Consider the following 22422-nt stretch of genomic DNA (forward strand, 5'->3'; position numbering starts at 1 on the left):
GGGATGAGAGGGAGAGAGGTGGGAGTGACCGAGGAAACACACAGAGGAAACACGTAGAGCCACAACACAGCGACACTCTCCCCCGGCTGAGGCACAGCTGAGCTCTAGCTTTCTGGAGGATCCTGCCCGCCGGAGCTCCATTGTTTGCACCGAGTGGGGGGGGGGGGGACTCGTATCTGCGGTTTTCCGTGGGTTCCCCATGCTCAGTTCAGGCAGAATGGAGGAATTTGTGACCGAAGAGGAAGAGCCATGGTACGACCAGCAAGACCTGGAGCAGGGTAAGATAAGACACCATCCTCCTCTGCCTGCAGCATCCTCACTGTAAGCTCACCGGTCAGCTGGCCTCCACATAACAAAGACTCTCTGTCGAGTAGAGAGACGGCAGAGATGTCATGGAGATGTCCTCCGCTTCATTTCCATGTAATCAGACATTGAAGCAGCCTTTAAAGAGCAGGCTGTGCTCCTTGGACAACAATGCATTGAAAGCATGCCAAGCTGGGCCTTAGATTGCTGGGAGCATCAGACAGGATGTTCGACCCTAAAGAGCAGTAATATACGACTGGAAAGAAGGCTGCACTGTGTGGAAAAGTTCAAATTGCTTTAAAGATTAAAGAACAATTTCTGGCCTGTATCTGTTAAGTATCTTGAGGTTTGGGTCCATAAAGGGCCTGTGCGAGATTATGATGGTAATTCCTCTTTACATGTAGCCTAATATGTCAATACAGAGACCAGACTTTACAAAAGTAGGACTACTCTGTATGAAACAGTAGAAAAATCAAGGTCAAGGTTTAACCACCTATTTGATTTATTTCTATATTGGAAGGACCGTCTTCTTATTTTTCTTTATTTTACAAATCAATACAGATACAACTTGTTTTGCAAGTCTCAACTGCATTAAGGCGACGTATAGCACATTTTGAGCTTTTATTTTGAAAAAAGCGACTGTATCCTGCTGCTAAAGTATTATTGCTTGTCATGTTTTATCAAGCTCCACTTTTTTTTCTCCACGCAGAGTCATTTTTGTAATAATTGGATAACTGTTCCAGACTGTGACAACATCTTTCTCTGTATTATTACCTATATGTAGATTCAAGATTTGTATTTGTCACATGCTCATACAGATGTGCAGTGAAATGTAATGTAGTAATTTGACATCTTGGTGTTAATGTTTCTTTTTATGAACTCCCTCGAATGATTCGCTGGTCACTAAATAAGTTTAGGGTCTATAGAAAAAACAAGGCCTTTAAACACTAAAATATAAAAATCTACTTTAATATATAGACAAGTTAAAACACTAAGTCCAAACACATGGAGGCCAAATCCTCACGAAGAAACAACAAAAAGCGAAACATTCATCCAAAGTGTGAACGATTCATTTTCTATCAAACCGATGAAGCTCGAGTGCTTAAAAAATCAGCGCAACCTTGAAAAAACACGGAGCCACCAGGAAGGTTTCTCTCTTCACTCTTTGTCTTATTAACCTAATTCACAGTCAGCTCATTAACCTCTCTCTTTGCATCAAGGCCACCTGCTCCATACGCCGACAGTGAGAGGGACTGATCGTCACATCTGGGGTGTTCATGGCCTTTTATATTTGAATAGAGATAACTAGCTTGAGTGGCCTATAGAGGAAGAGGCTGTCAACTGAGCATTCAAACATCATTTTAAAAGGTTTCTGTCAGTGAGGTTTGAAAGTGTTTTTAATCACATGTACAGTTTGTGTGTGTGTGTGTGTGTGTGTGTGTGTGTGTGTGTGTGTGTGTGTGTGTGTGTGTGTGTGTGTGTGTGTGTGTGTGTGTGTGTGTGTGTGTGTGTGTGTGTGTGTGTGTGTGTGTGTGTGTGTGTGTGTGTGTGTGTGTGTGTGTGTGTCACATGAATACCTCATAACACGACCCCGAACAGAAAAGGTTGGTAATTTAATGTTGCCGTTCAGCGGCACTATAACAATCACTCATGTACAGGAAGCTACATTTGGAATGAGGTCATCATAAGTGGTAAATGGACTTGAGCTTGTTTAGCGCTTTTCTAGTCTTCTGACTGCTCAAAGCACTTTCACACCACATGACACACCGACACATTCTATCAACACAGCAGAGGTTGCTATGTTAAGTGGCCATCAGAAGTAATTCATCCTATTCATACACATTCACACTCCGCCGACGAAGCAGTGGGAGCAACCTGGGGTTAAGTGTCTTGACCAAGGACACATCGGACATGTGGCTGCAGGAGCTGGGGATCAAACCCCCGACCTTCAAGTTAAAAGACGACTCTGCCACCTGAGCCACAGTCGTACCTTGTATCTTATTTTCAAGAAATGATCGCAGCCATTATTCAAACACATTCATGCTTTTTAATATATCTCACAAGTTAACTTGAATATTTGTTCATTTTCAACCCTACAATCTTCAGCAGTGTTTTTTTATCGCTTATCCATCAGGCGTCATTTGTTTCAGACGTACAAGCTCCACCCACTCAGGACTCTTTGATTGCACTTTAGATGTTGATATGTGATGTTGTTTTTGTGCTGTGTGCACTGATGCTTGTTTACACAACTGCAGTTCCTAATGGATAAATCAAGTTTGTGTAATAGAATTGAATTACCATAGATTATCGGGCGAGCCGTTCCATTTCTGGGATATTTCAGTTTGACATCGATGTTGATTTCAACAGGCCTGAGGTGATGTTTGTTTAGCTATGATGAAACTAGACCTTATCGTTGCATGGATATTACTATGCAGAGACACTCAGATGGTTGCTCTCTTAATGAAAACCAACATTGTTCGAGAATATGTAACATTATTATACATGTCAGTCAATACTAGTGCGTTCAATGATCTGCTCAGCTACACGTGCTGCAGACAGTGCAGAGAGTAAGTCCCTATACCCTCCTTGACATGATGACACTAATTTAAACCAGTATTTACAGTCTGTGGTTGATCCTGATCTGTTAAGACAGCAATTCCAACGTGGAATGCGGCCGTCGATTAGACTCATTTGCTGCCTCCGTAACAGACGGGCGACATCACTCAGGGTTCGTCCACAAATATTTACAGTCTATGATTTAAACTCCCCCCCAGCATTCATCTGCATTCTATTGTTTTTTAAAAGGTTTTCAAATACATATAAATACTTCACATATATGCCAATGCCAATATAGATTTGTTAGGCCCGTATTATACCAACACATGGGTCAGGCTCTGGGGTTAAATTTGTGTAAATGAAACTTAGTCAAGGCATGATGTTTTTTTTTAAAATTTGCATCAGTCTCATGCTGATGTTCATGGTTCCATTATATAATTTCCCTACAAACTGACTCATCCCAGACAGAGATCCTAACTGTCTCTGCACCACGTACCTCATTTCCTGCCTCTCTTCATCTCTTAATCACTCCTCCTCATGGCAAGTAATTATAGTGGTACATTTCCGGAGCTGAAAAGGTGCTGATGCGGCGATTTTACTGAACTGAAAAACATGCAGGCCAAAATAGGCAGACATGCACCTGCACTAAGGATGTTCTGGATTAGGTTGGCTACATCTTTTCCTGTCACTAGTCTTTGGATTTCAGGATAAAACTATAGGCTTTTGGGCTTACTGAGGAGGAATCTAAGAACACAGAGAGGACAAACGTTCCAAAATGTCAAGCTGGCCGTTGTAAAAATGACCTGCGTCTTTATTTGAGTGTCCATGCTGAGAGCTCTGCGTTGACTGAGAGGACGTCAGACCTCTAAAGAGCAGAGCAGAGCTTGAAAGAGCTGACTTCCTGAGCTTGTGTTTTTTTGTGCGACATTTCAGGATGCCACGAATCCTTCAGAGAGAAAGAGAGAGGGAGGGAGGGACACCACTGTGATTGTGTTACAGTGTCTTGTTTTCATGCAGGAATCACTGACAGGCTGATCAGTAAGACCCGAGTTCTGATGTGGAAAAAAAAGGCCCTTTCACGAGGGTTCATAGGAAAAAGTCGCTTTTCTCTGAAGAATGGAAGTAGTTGCTGGCACCCATTTTTCCTCACTGTAGTGTTGTAAAAATAGTTCAGATAATTAGTTGTTCAATTGACTATGCCTTTCTTAGTAGCCTTGTGATTCTGCAAAATTACGTAGCATGAAGCTGCTGATAAACCAAATAATATGAAGCCACCGACTACAGCCATTTAGCTACTATCTCAGCATAAAGAAAGGGTAAAAGCTAGCCTGTCTCCGTTGGAAACTGGACAAAAATATCCTAAACACAACTCAAAATCAGACTGCTTGACACTTAGTCTGTCTTTCTTTACCAAAAAGGAGGTTTCGGAATAAATATTTTAGTTTTAAAGGCAGTGATGTCCTGCCTAGTTGCACCTAATTCCTCAAGTCTTGTTGTCACAGTGAGGTAAATCTTCTCATGGGTTTATTTTGGAACCTTTGAGGCCCTGACTCACCAACGAGATCGTCAGCTGTTTGTCCTAGTTGGACCGTCGGTGAGCGATCAACGCCCCAGTTTTTGCGGTGTGTCCCACTCTGTCGCTACCCGTCGGCCTTTTTAGGGCCGATTCGACATGTGGAATCGGCGTCTGCGCGGTTGGTGAGAGGAATCTCTCTGATTGGCTGTTCGGAGGATTCATTTACTTCCAGCTTTCGACACAGGTTCAGGAAAGCCTCTTGAGCCTGCAGCTGTAGTATCCATGCTTTCACCCATTAGTGAGATTTCTCCTTATTTGTCGCCTCTTCTTTTCTTTTTTCCACTAAAAGACCAAGGACTGACAACGCCAGGGCCATTTTCAACTTTTTATCAGACATTATTCTCGATTAGTACCTACTACAACAAGAGTGGTGTGAAAATGGTCTTCTGTTGTCAACGGACTACTGCCACCTGCTGGCATGGAGAGTTATTTCCTCTTACGCCGTCGCTGTAGTCTTTGCGGTGTGTTCAAGTGCAACTTTTTGGCCAAGACAAAGGCGTCATGAGGCGTCACCACTAGTTCTTTGCTATGTGCTTGGTGTGTCACTGTCAGGGCCTTTAGAGAGGAGACGGCTAACTGTTTCACCTTGACTAAGCTATGCTAGCTAGCTGCTGGTGGTTGCTCCATATGTAGACCAGAGAGAGAGTGGTGTTCATCTTCTTCAACTATTGGCAAGAGATTCTCTTATAGTTTTTGGGAAGGAAGCTGTTCATTACTGAGGAACAGTGATGTGATGTCCCCTTGTGGCAATACAAACGGTTAGATGATGTTGTTAGAAATAACGCATTTCACCTCTTCCGGCCCTAACATGCGGTCATCTTATTTTGATGCGTCTTTGTTTGGGCCCATTGTGTGCTAGCCAGAGTTGCCGTTGGCCCAGGTCCAAGGAGTAAATATGAGGCTCTACCAGCTGAGACGGGACACTTGTTTGTTTGACTCGAATCTAATGAGAGGTTTCCTCGACTGTTGAAATACTCAGTAATTAAACCAACCAAGCACAAAGTATTATAAAGCAAAGGGTCCAACTGCTTCATGTTGCAGCGTTAAATCAGTCTTTTGGTCAGAAAAGCTGTTTGCTGAAGCACTTCACATTCTCTTCTGTATGTGTCTTGAATCGTGTAAAGAAGTCGGTTTTGTGAGACGGTACAATAAGGAGAGGAGAAGTCCTGCTTTCCACATTCCAGTGATTCTCATGGGTGACATCCACCTACAAAAACAACACTGCCTGTGGAAGACATCACCACAGACAGCGTGGAAATGGATTTTCCTGTCTGCATGTGCACACACATCCATGTGTTGCTTTAAAAAGACACGTTCAGAAGCGGTTTGCAATATCTGTAGAGAACTGATCACTTGAAATTACCCTGGAGTTAACTGATTGTAAATTGCTAAAGAATCTTTTGAACAAAAAGTCCCATCTGGCTGCAGCTGGTTTCTTTTCCGCATGCAGGGAAATGTATCCGTCATACATGATGTGATCACGCCTGAGCTTCAGCCTCAGTGGTTTCATCCTGTTTGGGTGGAGCTTCAGGTCTGTGTGGAGCAGACAGACAGTTATCTGTGGGGAATATCGGCCTGTTTGTGAGTGCGCTGAGTTGTATTGATTGGCCGTCTTCTCCTCCTCCACTCTCACTTCGTCTTCCTCCTTCTTCCTGTATTCTCGTTTGGCTTTGCAGAGCTCACTCTTCATCTTCGGCGGCCGTAGAGAAATCGACATTTTAATGCAGATTCTAACACAGTGTTTGTGTTATCTGTTTGTTTTTTGCTGGATATTTTTCAGAAGCTAGCAAGCTGTCTTGTATTTTCACAGCATTTGCCATCGTGTCTTTTCAATCTTTTTTCTCAGTTCTTTTTTTTTTTTTCAGTCAACAACAAATCCTGAAAATGTAGCTAAATGAAAATACCAGCGTGCTGCTAACTCCCCTTGTGTGGCAGCTAAAAATAAAAGAAATGTTGCATCATCACAACATTATATTATAGATGATGATATTTATTACTTTCGTTCAGGCCTTTGTGGTCATTGTATAAAATTCAGTGGGCTGCGCGTATTCATCCTGAAAGTTTTCAGTGCTTCTGGTTGTATCGTACAGAAGTCCCCCGGGGCCTTCCTAGTGAAATCCTCCTGGCAGAGAGTAACAGCTGGGTGGTTGGACTCCTCTCTCTCCAGCACAGAAGAATCCAGTGGTACCTGAGCAGCTGATGCCAAAGCCCCACAGGAATTCATTAAGTTATCAGCAAAGAGGGAAGTGTGTGGATAAGTCCATATGGAACTGTTGGCAACAGCATGCTCAGCTTCCTCCTCATTAGTCTAATTGAAGGAGGTGAGGACTGCCAGGTAGAAGAGGAACATGATTTAATAACATGCAGTGTCCAATCCTATGGCAAATTAATTACTCAAAAAAAATCCCACTTTGTTTTATCTGTCAATACCCATTTTAACGTTTCTATCATTTAATTTGTCAATGACGTCCACACACTGACACAGCTTCAGGGTATCTGCCCATTACGTTGTCTATAAACTAATTGAGAAGGAAATGAGAAAAACGAGCACTCATAGTTGTGATTCTGGACACCTGGTAAATGTAATTCACGCTGTTTCAGTCTGTTTAACTTTTAAAGCCGATAACAGCTGCCTGTTGCCACGGAAACAAGTCTATGCGAGTAGTTAGAGAGGACCAATGAAAGTAACAGATTTGAAAACCAAAACAAAAAGCTGAAAGGTGCTAAAATAGAATCCATATATCCATAACGCTTGTTTTTTTTTTTTTAATGATAATTCTGTGTATTTCTCATAGCATTTTGAGGTAATGTTCATACTTAATGTTCAAGCAGTTGCCTGCCTTGGGGCAAGCAGCGCCTCTGCATGTCTCAAAGCCACATGCAGGACCAGTTTAAAAATCATCTTCATCAGAAGGAGAATAAAGAGTAACCATACAAGGGTCAGAATGAATCATTAGTTTTGCTATACTCAAAAAAATGTCTAAAAAACAGTTGACTAATTCAGGCACTGCAGGCAAGGATTCGCTGGGTCACATTGGCTTCTTTCAATTTGAACTTTACCATTTTCTTCCTGTGTCATTTAAAATTACCTGAGCATCCTCAGTTCATATATATGAGCGCCTGGTGAAGTGCATGATGTCTCTATTTGCTCCATGAGCTGCACCGATGGTGAATGTTGCAGTGATAAAAGTCAGGACTTGGCATCCGTCCTGGTGAGCAACATTCAATATTAAAGACGGAGCCAGGGCTGAATGAGAGATGACTTCCTTGGCTGTTCAGTTTTAGTCCTCTGCTTTCTTTCTGAGAGGTCGCAGACCACATTTAGCTGACTCAGTCCCGGCAATGTAGGCCATCAACATCAATACAGCTGAGTCAGAGCACAGTTCGAATAAAGCATGATGACAGTGACTCATCGTAATTTGGACACGCATTAGCAGGCCTGAAGGACAAAAAAAAAAACCACAGGAGTGCTTTGCAATTATAGAAATTCACATACATACATTTACATATTTCCCAGTCTGAGTCTCCAGCGTTTCACTCATTCTCTTTTCAAATCTCAGTGCAGGGGCCTCTCTCTGAATAGTCTTGGCATCATTCTCTGACCTTCATGTTCAGTCAGTGGAGAGAAGAGGACCTGCAGGGAGACATGCAGCAGGGAGAAGTGCTGTCTCTCCGTCCTCCTGCACACCTCCCTCTATAATTGAACCAGTCCAGAGCAGACTGAGACGACATGATGGCCCCTTTGATCATTATGTCAGATCCTGTTATAACCTTGCCTAAAATAGAACAAAGGGCTCTATTAATCACGACAGCGGGTTATTTTTTGTTAGATTAAATTCTCCCTTCTTGTCTTCTCAATCCTTCTTCCCCAATTTTTTCACTTTCACACAGTCTTATTAATATTCCCCCCTCTTCATGGCCTTCTTTCCCCTTTCTTTCTGTGCACTCTTGACTTTTATTAATATGGACAGCCCTCATCTGTCTCCTTTAGCTGTATAAAGAACAGCTAAATGAGTCATGTGACAGTCGCTGACATATTGCACAGGTGACGCACTTTGGAGTCAAGAAAAAGCGCAGAAAGGTGCTGGTTGGTGGAACTGCAGAATTTAGCCAGAAGAGGACATATTTATAGAAAGTTCAAAGACTAACTAATGTTAGTTTTTTTGTTATCTTTTCTCTGACATGTCCTCCTCTTCCTCCCTGGGTGGAAAAACATTTTGTATCAAAAGAAATATAACAAATATTCGATAGAAGTTTGATAGATTTAAGTCTGTAATTACACCAACCAACCACTGGGAAGGGGGGCGCTAAATGCCCCTAAAACGCTAGGTGCCTCCCAACAATAAAGAGAAGAAGAATAAGACTAAACACTACAAACCTTTTCCAGCATTTGAAACAATGTCACCGGTTAATATTTACAGTCTACGGTTAGATCACAACGAAATAAAGAAATGACGGTCCCAAACGAGTGTTAATGGACCCTCAGCAAGCCCCGGCTCATTAAGTGTTACTCCCCAGCAGCAAACTGTCATATCAGCGTTTTTCAGCACCGTGCACTGTGCTTATGATTTTTAAATGTTTCTCTGTTCAAGTATAGTTTGTCATATTCTAACAATAAAGAAGGTTAAACCACTTTTAACCATCGGGTTTCTTCAACTTTCACTCTGGGGGAGCTCTACATATTTTGGCTTCACTCCAAGGCGGCTGTTTCTCTGTTCATCTTAATATACACTCTATGGTCTTTAACCATCCAGCTTAATCTACTCCATTTATTTCTTCACTCTTGACTTGCTTGTTGACCTTTTTCTTTAAATGTGTCTGACTTTTAGACCTCCACTTGGCGGCAGAGTTGGGGAAGACTCTTCTGGAGAGGAACAAGGAGCTGGAGGACTCCCTGCAGCAGATGTACATCACTAATGAAGAGCAAGTGCAAGAGATCGAGGTATGACTGACAGATATAGGTTAAGAGCTTTCCAGAGAAAGATTTTTTTTTATTGTTATTTATAAATGTGAATTTTGAGAAATAACTGTTAAGTATAAAAACTAGGGATGCTCCGATGCATCGGTTCAACGTCGGTATCGGGCCAAAATTGGCCCTGCTGACAGACATCGGCACCTCGGTTCATAATTTGGCATTTGTTGTTCCAAATCAAAGTTTGGCTGTAAGCTGATCTAGTTCACCTAACTACTAATTCAGAGAAGAGGGTTTTTATTGGGCAGATGAAGTCACCTGTTGACTCTGACTTATTTTCATGAGCGAATGAGAGAAAATGTTGCATTGTGGGAGTCGGACAACAAAAGAAGTCATGAAACAAACATGGGAATCGGCAATCGGCTAGATAGTTATTTCAAACATTGGTATCAGCCCTGATTTTCCCAATCATGCATCTCTAAACAAAACCAGTTCCCCCACTCCTTGAACCAAACCATTTATTTTATTCCTTCATTTTTATTAACATATGCATGAAGTACAGTTAATAGAAGGGGCATTTGTTACTCTCCCTTTATTCCCACATTGTCTGAGTTACAGAACAGTGAATGGTTAATGTACTTGTTTATATTGGATAAATAAAATATGAGGAATAACAACATTTAAAATGTTAGGGTTAAAATGGCTTTAACCATGGACAAAACAAACAAAAAAAGTCTCCCCTCATATCTCATGGTGACTTTTTTTTTGGCTATGCTGGGACTTTTGATCACATCACATGACCTTCAGAAAAAAATCAGATTCAAAGGATTTTCAAACGTCCATCATTTTATATAAATGCTTAAAGCCAACTGCAAAGAAATTTTGAAACTGGACAGGCTTCTTAGTGATATTGAGGTGGGATTGTTTTGTCAAATTGAAATGGTTTAAGAAATATATAAATTAAAACAAACAAACTAATTAACAAAATTAACAAACAAAAAATAAGTCATCTTCTTGACCTGTTTTTTGTGATCCGATGTTCTCTGAGATTGTTGCTCTGTTGTGTGGATTTATGTAAACTCTCTGTATAGGAATTAGTAGAGACGAGCATGCATTTGTTTTCGTCCCACAGTACCTGTCTAAGCAGCTGGACGTTCTTCGGGACATGAATGAGCAGCATGCCAAAGTGTACGAGCAGCTGGACGGGACTGCCAGAGAGCTGGAACGGACCAATCACACACTGGTGATGGACAGCAAGGCCTCGCATCAGAAGATAGAGAGGTTAGTGCCACCAGACGTTTTCTGCTCCTCCTTTCCTTCATCCTCCTATCCACTCTCTAAACATGTTCTCTACCTCCTGGACAGGCTTACAGGAACCATCGAGACTTTGCAGAACCAGGTGGAGTCTCTCTCAGGGCAGGTGGAGCAGCTCCGCTCCATGGAGCAGCTCCGAGTCAGAAGGGAGAAGAGAGAGCGACGTAAGACCATCCACTCCTTCCCTTGTCTGAGGGAGCTTTGCACAGCACCCAGGTACTTGTCATTTATAACAACTAATCCCTCAACTTCACCAACTTCATTAGTTTTCAACTTCATATTTGTGTGACATGTTCACAGGTACGAGGATGAGTTTGTAGTGGGCAGGGCGGAGAGTTTTTCTGTGGATGTGAAACCTCAACCGTGCGAAGAGGAGAACCAGCATCTGAGGGTGGCGGTGTCGGCTCTGCGAGCGGCTGTCCGGACTGAGAGGGGGCGTCGAGAGGGCGTGGAGAGGGAGTGCAACCTCCTACTGGCAGAGTTCTCCCGGCTGCAGACTCGAGTCCAGGTTAGTGCAGATTGGGACTCTTAATCAAAACCACAATGATACGGTTCATTTGCTGAAATTAACTTAAGCCTGGCTCAACTTTTCTAGGATTGTATAAAAGTTTTAGATATATGGATACAATGTTTCAGAATAGAGAAACGCCGGGTTGTGTCCTGCCACTGGTCGCCATGACTACAGTCCTCCCTTGTCTCTCGTGACTATATTGTACTCGTGCGCGACTTCCGCCAGACGCGTTCATGACGTTATCGTCAAGACTTTAGATCCTAAACATCAAACATGTTTGACATAAATCGGGCCGTCCCCGACGATCGCAGAGCAGATCGGGGACGTTAAGATTGGAACTTTGTGCCACTCACACTACAAGATAATCTGGGCAGATAATCTGTTTTGAGCAGTCTTGAGTCTTGCGACTGTCGGGAAGGAGGAATCTGACCTCAAATTGGCCCGAGTATGCTGCAGTGTGAGCCAGGCTTTAGTCACAGAAATGTGTTAAGTAATTCAACAATTATACTTTTTGCATGATTTGACATACTTTGATTTTTCCCTTATTTCCAAAAGTTAGGTTTTGTGCATCTTGATTATGGAACATTGTCTTGAAGGGATATATTACAGCCTAAAGAAATAATGCACAGGAATCCTGGTGATGAGGGCACTGTAGGTAGACTTGTGCTTAGGCACTGTTGATCACTGGCAAAGCGCTAGAAAACTAGACATACTTGCACTCATATAGTGAGCAGAGATACCGCTGAAGTAGCAGACACAAACTGCCAAACAGACGACTCTTGAGAGGGAGTATATCAGCAGCCGTTGATTGCACCTGATGAGTTGCAGATGTTCCTAACGAGCACCTCAGCCTCTGACAACACACCTCCCAGACTCTGCAGCAAAAACAAGAAGCACAGAAAACAACCAAAATCCTACCCAAAGCTAAACCCGAAAACACCCCAGTATAAACACACCACACTAAATAATGAGACCCACACTAGTAATTAAACCAAAATGGAAAAAAAAGAGTCCCAAACATGACAATTTCCAACACAATCGAGGCAGCAGTAGACAAGAAACTCCTGTGTTCTGAAGGTGAGATAACTGTATTTACAGGGATGTTATAGCTGTTCCTGTTTTACCCCTAACAAAGAAAACACTCTTTGAGGTTCTGTCTAAATGCTGCCATACAACACAACTCTGTGCTTTCAGTGGCAAGCCATGACAACCTGTTTGAAGCCGACTGCTGAAGCAATTACTTGAGCCAGAGTCTTAAACTTGACCTTTATTGGAAGTGAAATGAAAATCATGGAACCTGCAGAATTGATTTGAAATTGTGTTTGTCCTTGTTCCCAGGATGCTGAGAGCTGCCAGGGGAGGGTGCGGGAGCTGGAGGTGGAGCTCCAAGAGCTGCAGCAGCTGCGTCGCGCTCGGACGTTCCTGCTGGGCAGCGAGGATGATGGCGTAGGTCTTACTCAGACTGTCCTCAACAGTACCCCGGAGACGGACACCTTCCTGGAGGTGGAGGTAGGGGAGACTGGAGGAGGCGTTCGGGAGGAGACAGAGGGCGGAGGAGGCGTTGGAGGACAGGCTCTCCCTGAGTCCAGCCCCGTGAGGAAAAGTTGCAGTGACACGGCACTCAACGCCATTGTGGCCCGCGATGCGTCCGGCCGCAGGAGAGGCAGCTACGCTCTTCACGCCAACAGCGTGAGGAAGAGGGGGATGTCTATCCTCAGAGAGGTGGACGAGCAGTATCACGCTTTACTGGAGAAGTATGAGGAGTTGTTGGGGAAGTGCAGGCGCCATGAGGAGAGCCTGTGTCATGCCGGTGTCCAGACTTCCAGACCCGTCTCCAGAGACCCGTCCATGAAAGACTGTGCCATGGGCCCCACCCCAGCACCTCCCTCTACCCCTACGCAGTCGCCTTCAACCCCTGAAGCCATCGAGAGCATCAGCAAGCAGGTGGAGGCGGTGGATAAGCGGCTGGGACAGAACACTCCAGAGTACAAGGCCCTTTTTAAAGAGATCTTCTCTCGTATCCAGAAGACCAAGATGGACATCAAAGCTACCAAAAGTGCTAAGGCAAGCAAGTCAGGCAAATCTGGCAAATCTAGTAAACAGTAATGTTATACTGGTTTGCTCATGAGAGGAAAGGCGTGTTCTTATTACAGAGTCAAGTGCTGAGATTTGAGAAGAGAGGCCTTTTATAAGGGGTAGAATTTGACGTAATTAACTCAAAGATTTTTCGGTTTTATAAGTCTGTTTAGTAGAGGTGACCTAATCCAAGCTACTCTTAGAGTAACAGTCTCTGTTAGCGTCGCAAGTCTCCTTATACACCCATGGAGTAATACTAACAGGTTAGTATACTGTTTCTGATTCCATTAAGAAGGTCACTCTGACTTAACAAACAACAGACCAATTCTGTGACTGACAGATGATTAATGCCACACATGCGACACTGCTTAGATCTCTGCGAGGCGATGTCAACTGAAGTCCAAAAACACACCTTTAAATTCTGTTCATGGGTAGAAGAGCCACCAAAGAAGCAAAACTGACATCTTTAAGATCTAACTTAAGCTTAAAAATACATAAAATTCTGATAAATTCTGAATACATTATTGCGGAAAAACTTGCGGAATTCATTCTTCTAATACGAAGTAAATGGACTAGTTGAGAACTAGTCCCCCCCCACAGTAACCATAGTAACACAGTAATAGCAATATGCTTCTCATGAGCCTCAAGTGCACTAATGTTAGAGCGTCACACAAAAATACACCAGAGAATGACCCTCTGATTAACACACGAGTGCAGAACTAAATTGAATATTAAGATAAAGTTTATTATAATTAATAATTATAATTATAATGGACTCTACTAACATGTATAATTAGAGTAAGCTTAATGTGATCCTCTCAGGCCACATTGCTGCCTTCCTCAACAATTATCTGGAGGTGCCTCTTACATATAATATTATAGAGATTAATGCAGTGCTAAAATTTAATAAGACTGTAATCTACATGTCTACTCTTTTGCTGCGGTGTCTATGTATGACCTTACTACTGCTTTTTAAAAATGTTTGCTGTGCCTCACCCTGTAATCTAGAGATTTTGAGAAATGTATTTCTTCCTCACTGATAATTAGATGATCTTGTCTGAATGCTAAATATGAGGCTACAATCAGTAGCCAGCTAGCAGAGACAGCTAGCCTAGCTTTGTTGTCAATGACAAGTTGTGGGTTTTCTGGTGGTTTACACCAATTTATTTATTGACAGGAAGCAGAAAGCACAAGCTGTTTTTAATTGGTGAGCTTTAGAGGCTGATGTTGTTAGCCTTGGAAAAATAAGCAATGCAGTGCTGTTACTCCATGTTTTCACTCGTTAGCTTAGCAAACTAACCGACAACTGGCTGTTTTCGCTAGCAGACATGAAGATGGTATCATTGCTGTCAACTTCCCGCAAGAAAATAAATTAGCATTTTTTTTCAAGTGTTGAAGAAGTGATGAAAACTTTAAGACATTATTTTTCAAAGACGCTTTTGGGGGTGCTAGTAAAAAAAAGGCATGCTAACTGTAAAACTTGAGGAAGTGTAGCCTGACTAGAAACTGAATTTAAATGTATAAAATAGATACCTTCTCCCTACACTGTGTTAAAGTAATGAAGTATATCTTCAACTGGACTACTTCAGCCCATTTGGGCAGCAGTAACGTTGCTAACTGAGATGCCAGAGGCCTTTATTTATAATAGTGAGTGACATCAACATTAGCTTTAGGCTAGGTAGTTAAATCTGTGTTTGATTGTGTAACAGTGAAGATCCTACTAGTGCTAAATAAGGCTGCTGTCTTGCAAAAGACAATCTCTGGAGATTGTTATGTTCACTATTTCCTGGGCATTATGAACACTCATCATACAAAATATAAACATCCTGAAGTGAGCTGTGTAATAAAGGTTCAGACCAGATAAAGCATGTTTAGTTGTCGGAGAAATAGACGAGTCAATAAAAAATAAAAAATGAAAGAGGCATAACTGTCGTTGCGTTTGCAATAGAGGACATTGAACGAAGACATCATTATAGTGTTGTAGTCAAGACCAGACTAACCGAGACCAAGACATATCCAAGACCAGAGTGCTCAGAGACTGAGACATGACCAAGACATTTAGGGATCGAGACCAAGACCAAGGCAGGGCGAGACCAAGACCAGACAAAGACCATAAATATCACTGAAAAATCATCATCTTGTGTGCAGCAGGTGTGTCACACACTTAGACCTTAACACCGGGAAGGCTGTGGCTGTAACTGGAGGATAAAAAATAAAAAAGTTATTGTGAAGGGATTTCCTTCTGATCCCAGTAATGACGAGGAAAAATAGCCTATTTGTGGTGGTTTTTATTTAAAATCGAGAGTCCCCCCCCAGTCGGACACCGAGACAAGACCGAGTAAAAATGCTTTTGATTCCGAGACAGAGACCGAGACCTTCTCAAAGTGGTCTCAAGACCGGTCTTGTCTTGAGACCAAGACTGATTTCAAAGAACTACAACAGTACATCATCAACATTATAAACAGGCAGGGATTAGGAGCCTTTTTAAATAATGCAAGAAGTAGAGAAAACTGAAATTACATGTGTGAATAAAATATCCAGAGGAGCTTTTTATACAAGTGTTGAAACTATTTTCCTTTACTAATACACATATACACATTGTGCAACCAGTATAAGGCTTAAACCCAGGGCTTTGTCTAACACCTAGCAGTCTTACCAAACTATAAACTAACCTGCAAATATATTGCACCTTTTATCACAACTTACAGTACCTATGCCTTTTTTAGAGTAACCTGGGTTATAATAATGAATGTTATTACAGCTAATTTCTTATCTGGTTCTTCAGCGAAGTTGAAGTAACAGCCAAGTTTGAAATGTTTCACATATGGGAGAGCGGACACCCCGAGGAATCCTACACTCGTGTCTGGAGCTGATGTGTGTGGAAAGAACAAGAAAGATGCATGTTTGGCTGGAACTTTGTTCGGAAATCAGGGAGGAATCATGTAAAAGTTTTTCTTCTTGCTCTTGCAGCTAAGAAATTCTGTTTGACGACTGTGATGTTTGAAGTGATAGCAGGTTGATTGCTCATTTCTTGTGAATTGTCAAGCAAGTGGATGGAGAAATATGTGTAAAGAAACGATGCCAAACCAGAGCCGTTCTTCACTGATAGAGGCTCACAGGGTTTCTGTACTGTAATGTCTTACCTATTGCACTTAAACGTGTCTGTCGCCTCATCTTTTGCATATTTAGACTAGCTCATATTACACTGTAGCTGTGTATTTATTTGTGCGTGAATGTTTATTTTTTCTACTTTTTCAGTGCCTGTATGTGAATGTCACTAACAAAATGTCAGAACAAAGCTATTTAATTTGCTTTACTTTTCTTACCCAGTTTACATGTGTGTATTATTAGTTCATAAGATATTGGAATTAAAGCTAGGTCTGCTCTATTAATAGCTCATATCTCTACTGAGTCTAGACCTCATTTCCCCTGTCAATAAAACATTGATCTAATGTGACTCCATGTTGTTGTTTTTACTGCATTTATAATTACACAGAGTGAGGATATGAGTGTAGTATGAGAGTGACATATGACCGTGAAATATGCAGAATGAATGTCAAAATCTTATTGAGAATATTTTCATTCACAATAATGCTGTAAGCCGAGGAAACAAGTTATCAATAGTCATAAAATAAATGGATAATAAACCCAGAATATGACCTTTAGCGGGATATACACTGTATGGTCTGATCGTTTGTCTGACCTGGCCTTTATACAGGAGGACAGTTAATAGAGTCGGAAATTGTGGAGAGAAAGAGTGGGCATTGACATTCAAGTAAGGATCAGACTCAGGTCAGACTCGAAACCCGGGTTGCCCACTTCAAGGAAAACAGCCTTTATGGGATGCGCCAACTAACCGCAAGGCCAACCAACATCCCCTTCTGACCTAAATTCGGGTCAAAAGATTTTTAAGGTGATGTTTGCTCTGTGGTTTACGAGCATCAATCATCTCCTCCTGGCTGCCACTGCCAATCTGTCCATATATGCCATCTATCAAGATGTGCTGCTTGGTGGATTGGTGGCTTATGGGTTTTGGTTGGCTATCACTTAACGTGTTAATTATTTTATTTAAAAGAAAAACTGCATCAATTGTCAGAACAATGGCGTTTGTAAATTGTGATTAATTTCTGAAAAAGCAGAAATTTTATTTGGGGATGGTCAAAATCTTGGGACACTTGAAGCAAAGTAAACATTAGAGCCCTTTTCTGACTGGGCCTGTGCAAAGTGGCACACTGAGCATCTGTGGAGGATCTGAAATAAAGTCTAGACTCTGGAGAACCTTCCAAGTCCAGGAGACCATGATAGGCAGTTCCAGTATGCTAAAACAGGGTCCAAAATACTCGATGTGATTTTTAAATGGGGGTAATTTTCATCCAATCACTGTGAAACCATATAGAACACCAAACCATAGACATGTTCTTGGACGGTGGGTTTTGTTCAATTAGGCCTTTAAGTTCCTGCAACCAAATGTCATACCTGTCTTTTGCACTGGGAGAAAAGCAAGTAAGTAGTAGGTCTTACAATATTCAATTCAGTTCAAATAACTGTATTTGTCCCCGGGGGACAATTCAAAGGTACTCAGAACAACATAATGACAGTACAAGCTCAAGCAGGCGAACACAACAAATTCATAGCTTTTTGTTGAAGTCCATCATTAGCTGTTTTCGGTCTCTAGTAGCCTATAAAAAGTTAAGAAATGTATTTTGATAAGAGGTATATCATTTTAAAACTGTACCGCGAGGTGCATGCAATCCTCGCAATGCATGCTTTTCTGAACATAACACCGGTGTACAGTACGATTCTGAAGTTATATCTACCATATGCAGCTTCAGCTCAAATACTCCGACCGCGTGGCCTAATGGATAAGGCGTCTGACTTCGGATCAGAAGATTGAGGGTTCGAGTCCCTTCGTGGTCGACTTTTGCTCCTGCAGTAAGAGCCAAATTATCTTTATCGGTTTGTATTCTTCTGCCATCAAAATACATGCTACAATCGGAAGTGTCCTGAATCCGATTTATTTTGCTCCTCTGTGACTCATTTCTTAATGACAGTGTGAACAATTTGCAGTCCATGGTCACATTGAATCTGAGCTTTTCAAAACAGCTTCGAGCCACTTTCGTCATCATGTGGATTCCCACACGAGTCTGATCCAGGCCATATTTAACAAGCCATGTGAACAGGACAGAAAAAATCAGATCTGAGCAAAAAACTTAATTGAGCATACAGTCTGGCAGAGTGAGCGCAGCCTGTTTGTGGCCAGTTTATTGAAGCATTAGCATTATGGATGATCACTGCGTTATTTATTATGCAGTCTTTGATCCAGATACACAAATTAAGCATTAAAGTTACCTCAAAGCTTGAGCCGAGCTTTACTATTAATTCGGAAAAAACATTGTTTTTGGTTTCTATTAATGTGTAAATGTATCAATACATAATTATATAAATGTAAAATTAACTAAGTAATTACTTACATAAATACATTAAAACACTAAAATTCTATAGAAATATATTTTTCATTGACAAAATAATTGTATTTATGTTTTATTAATGTTTTTTTCCCCTGAATTTATTTATTCATATTTTTTATTTATTTATGCATTGATTCGAGTACTTGTTTATTTCTACTAAAGTCATTTATTTGTCCTTCATTGCAAATAAAGCCGCTTGTGACAATAGATGTGACAGTAGACAACTTTGCCGAATACATAATGGAAATGTATGTCTTAGGTGCCCTCATGAGCAGAGTGGCGCAGCGGAAGCGTGCTGGGCCCATAACCCAGAGGTCGATGGATCGAAACCATCCTCTGCTAATTTTATTCCTGCTAGTTTTACTCTACCTCTTTGTTTCTACATTGCCTACATGTTTCAGTGAGATAAAACCACTAAAATTGGACAAAAGATGGTTTGTCTTATTCCTCAAGTGAGTATTAGTTATAAACATTGATTTGAGGATAGTCGGTCATAAAACATGGAAGTTATTGTAGAAAAAGGATAAAAAATATTGATTTATTAATAGTTAAATATTAATTAATTAAAACCGCTAATATTGGACAAACGTTGGTGTGTCTCATTGCTCCAAGTGAATATTAATTATAAATATTTATTTGAGGATAGTCAGTCATAAAACATGGAAGTTATTGAACAAAACTGATTTAAATATGCCCCTAAAGACGGTCTCCGTCGGCTACATGTTTCAGTGAGTGTTGAAGTCAAATTGTAGGTTCATTAAGACTGAGGTCATGTCTTATTGCTAACCTTTATTTACCAATGTACACATTTATTCCAAATTTTTTAATGCATTTCCTATTATTTCATTTATTTTGTGTACACATTTATTTATGCATCATTCATTTTGATACATTGTCCTAAAAAAACAGAAGAAATATAAATAATAAGTAAGTATTGACAATACAAGCATGAGAAGTTTATATTTATCATTCAATCAATTATTCAAAATCCAGTCGTCTGCTCTGCTTGATAGCCGAGTTAATCTTCTTCTGTCTGAGTCTCTCCTTGTCCCTCTTCTGTAACCTGCACAGCAAGTAAACTGTTAATAAACAACACATTTATGATCAAGGTGTGTAGACATTTTTTTTTGGTGTAACGCTGGGTCATACCTGGCTGCCCGAAGAGCTATGTCCTCTGCTGTAGGCTCATGTGGCTTCTCGCTAGCCTCAGCGATGATGGCAGAAATCTTTTGTATACAATCAGTGAGGTTTCTCTGCTGACTCCTGCTCAGCTCTGAGGTCACCAGCAGCTCCCCGGCCTTATTGATTCGGTTTTTGTTCTGCGACACCAAGCAATAAATAAACAGTTTACTTTAAGACATTTTACAAATTCAAAAAATCAGAGTTCATTTAATACTAATTACAGTTAGTATTAGAAAACACTTAAAGAGAAACTGATGAAAATATAATGTACAACACTTTCATTTGAAAAGTAACAGTGAACCTAACTATACAATTGTTATCAACAATTCAGGCTTTAAGCATGACTCAAGGGCTTGGGATAACAAACCTTTTCAAAGATTTTGCGTCGAACTTCTTCTGGGATCCACTCCGCTGTTAGCAAATGGAATCGAATCTCTGCTTTTGTGCTGACTGTGAAAAAAGATGTCAATATAAAAAAAGGAATTCACACAGTATTAGTGAAGGATTCTGATAAGAGCTGTGAGGAGCCACACATCCTCTATTCAAGCAATGACAGCGTTTATAAATAATCAACTTTAAGGACCTTTATTGACATGCTGACCACCAGGACCGCTGCTTCTGCTGTAAGATACTGTCAGACGGTCTAAAAGCCAGAAGGAGAAGAAATATAATGAGGAAAAATACAAAAAGACAAAGTAAATATTTTCTTTGTGATTCAGTTGAGAGCCTATATATTTTTGTATTTACCTACTGGAACATGCACTTGGTCTTCCTGAAAATATACAATAATAAATAGTTAAACAGTTGATTTTCCCTTTTCATGTCAATGTCATAAGACTATTGTACAGTGCGTTTATACTATGGTTTATACAGTTGATAGATTGTTATTTATTGACTGTATGTCTGTGAACCTCTGGTTGAGTCTGAACATTTTAACCATTGACTTTTTGTTATTTTGGTGATGTTAATTGTTTCCAATAAATAAACTAAATTTTTAAGACTTGGTTAAAGTACACTAGCTTCCAGATTAAAATCATATTTTTGTTTAAGCCCTACTTAACACAAATCCTGACTTGTGCAAGAGGTGGTTTTCGCACAGTTTGATATTAAAAGAGAAATGAATGAATTCCTTGTTTACCTTGGTCCTGTGTAGTCAGAATTCAAAAGACACGATGGCTGAATTGTGCTGCTATTTAGCTCACCTGTGTGATGTCAGTCCCTCGTGTCGCGTAACCTATAGTCGGTTGTAAATTGTTGTTTACGTCTCTAACAACACTCCTCAGTTTTGCAGCATGTGGAAAGATTACACTCCGGAGTAAAGAAGCTCGTCGAGCTATGTGTGCCGCCATGTTGGACTGACGTCATTACGGCGGACGGAGTTCGAGAGGACGACATTCCAAATAAAGTTAAGTGTGGGTGCTAAAATGTCACAATGAGTTTTGTCTTTCTCCACACACCTAGTTTGATATAACGCTGACACCGTTGTTGAGGGGGGCAAAAGGTCAGGTTCTACCGAGATTTGAACTCGGATCGCTGGATTCAGAGTCCAGAGTGCTAACCATTACACCATAGAACCACATACTGCGCATCTCGACAATTGACCTATAAATAGCTATAAATATGATTTAGACACCACCAGTGCGTGTCGGATGATAAAGGGTGGAAGATAAAGTGTGTGCCATAATTATTGATAAATACTTTTCAGACATGGCAGAATACGATATACTAACCGGTCAGTGAATACAGACAATGCTGTAAAGGTTTTTGATTCAAAAAAGGGAAGTTACCGGGGTCATATGAGGAGAAAAATTAAACTACATTTTATGCTGTTGGTAAATGTAAAATCCCAAATTATGTAGTCTATTTCAAAGTCTCATTCTCAAGGTCCGCAAACAGATGCAGATCACACCACTGCCCCATGTTCATACCCAGCTTTGACATAGATTATATGTATGACCTCGAGTGCTGTCAAGCCCTGATTCAACACAAAACCTGTCACAGTCCACAACACATGTGCTATAAGTATCATGAAGTTTAAAGTGTGGGATGAGATACACTTAGTCCAGAGCTAGGTGAACCTTCAGGCAACCGCTTGAGGCCCCAGGCCAGTAGGGGGCCCCCCAAGGCTCACAGAGTTTAAACTATTTAATATTTACAGTCTATGATTTCAAGTGACAAAACTCGATAAAGACAGGTGACATGTTAATTCAATTTAACATGATAATATAATAGATATACTTCACTTAATCATAATAATAATAATAATTTTATTAATATAAAGCTTTCAGTCAAAGTGCTGTACAAAAGTTAATACAAAATATAGTTTAAAAAACATTTCAGAAACTAAAAACAATTAAAAACACACTCGGACTCTCAGAAAAACATACAGAGAAATCATAACTCATACACAACAGTAAACAGATGGGTCTTTATCTTAGCTTTAAATACCTCAACAGAACAAGCCTGCCTGATGTCAAGAGGTAAACTGTTCCACAGTGTCGCCTGCTCACCAACTGTCTTTTTC

At 40.8% G+C, this 22422-nt stretch overlaps 2 protein-coding genes and 2 non-coding genes across 4 annotated transcripts; 2 read left to right on the forward strand and 2 right to left on the reverse strand.

The window, feature by feature from the left end:
* LOC132955176 (cerebellar degeneration-related protein 2-like) lies at positions 1-15413 on the forward strand. Its single transcript, XM_061027927.1, has 6 exons — positions 1-278; positions 9265-9377; positions 10480-10628; positions 10713-10877; positions 10962-11169; positions 12511-15413. Exons 1-6 carry the CDS (start codon positions 200-202, stop codon positions 13276-13278), a joined length of 1482 nt encoding a protein of 493 aa, XP_060883910.1. The 5' UTR covers positions 1-199; the 3' UTR covers positions 13279-15413.
* A 2679-nt stretch (positions 15414-18092) lies between these two features.
* Positions 18093-18165, forward strand: trnar-ucg (transfer RNA arginine (anticodon UCG)). The gene has a single exon. It is a non-coding gene; the product is annotated as a tRNA-Arg (tRNA).
* Positions 18166-19485: 1320 nt separating this feature from the next.
* On the reverse strand, positions 19486-21286 carry mrpl58 (mitochondrial ribosomal protein L58). Its single transcript, XM_061028757.1, has 6 exons — positions 21101-21286; positions 20646-20670; positions 20482-20541; positions 20266-20348; positions 19866-20035; positions 19486-19779 (listed from the first exon to the last, which is right to left on the reverse strand). The coding sequence occupies exons 1-6, from the start codon at positions 21245-21247 to the stop codon at positions 19695-19697; spliced, it is 570 nt and encodes a 189-aa protein (XP_060884740.1). The 5' UTR covers positions 21248-21286; the 3' UTR covers positions 19486-19694.
* A 116-nt stretch (positions 21287-21402) lies between these two features.
* On the reverse strand, positions 21403-21474 carry trnaq-cug (transfer RNA glutamine (anticodon CUG)). Its single transcript has one exon. It is a non-coding gene; the product is annotated as a tRNA-Gln (tRNA).
* Positions 21475-22422: the final 948 nt, after the last annotated feature.

The sequence above is a fragment of the Labrus mixtus genome, chromosome 21 (genome assembly GCF_963584025.1).
Source record: "Labrus mixtus chromosome 21, fLabMix1.1, whole genome shotgun sequence".
Lineage (NCBI taxonomy): Eukaryota > Metazoa > Chordata > Actinopteri > Labriformes > Labridae > Labrus > Labrus mixtus.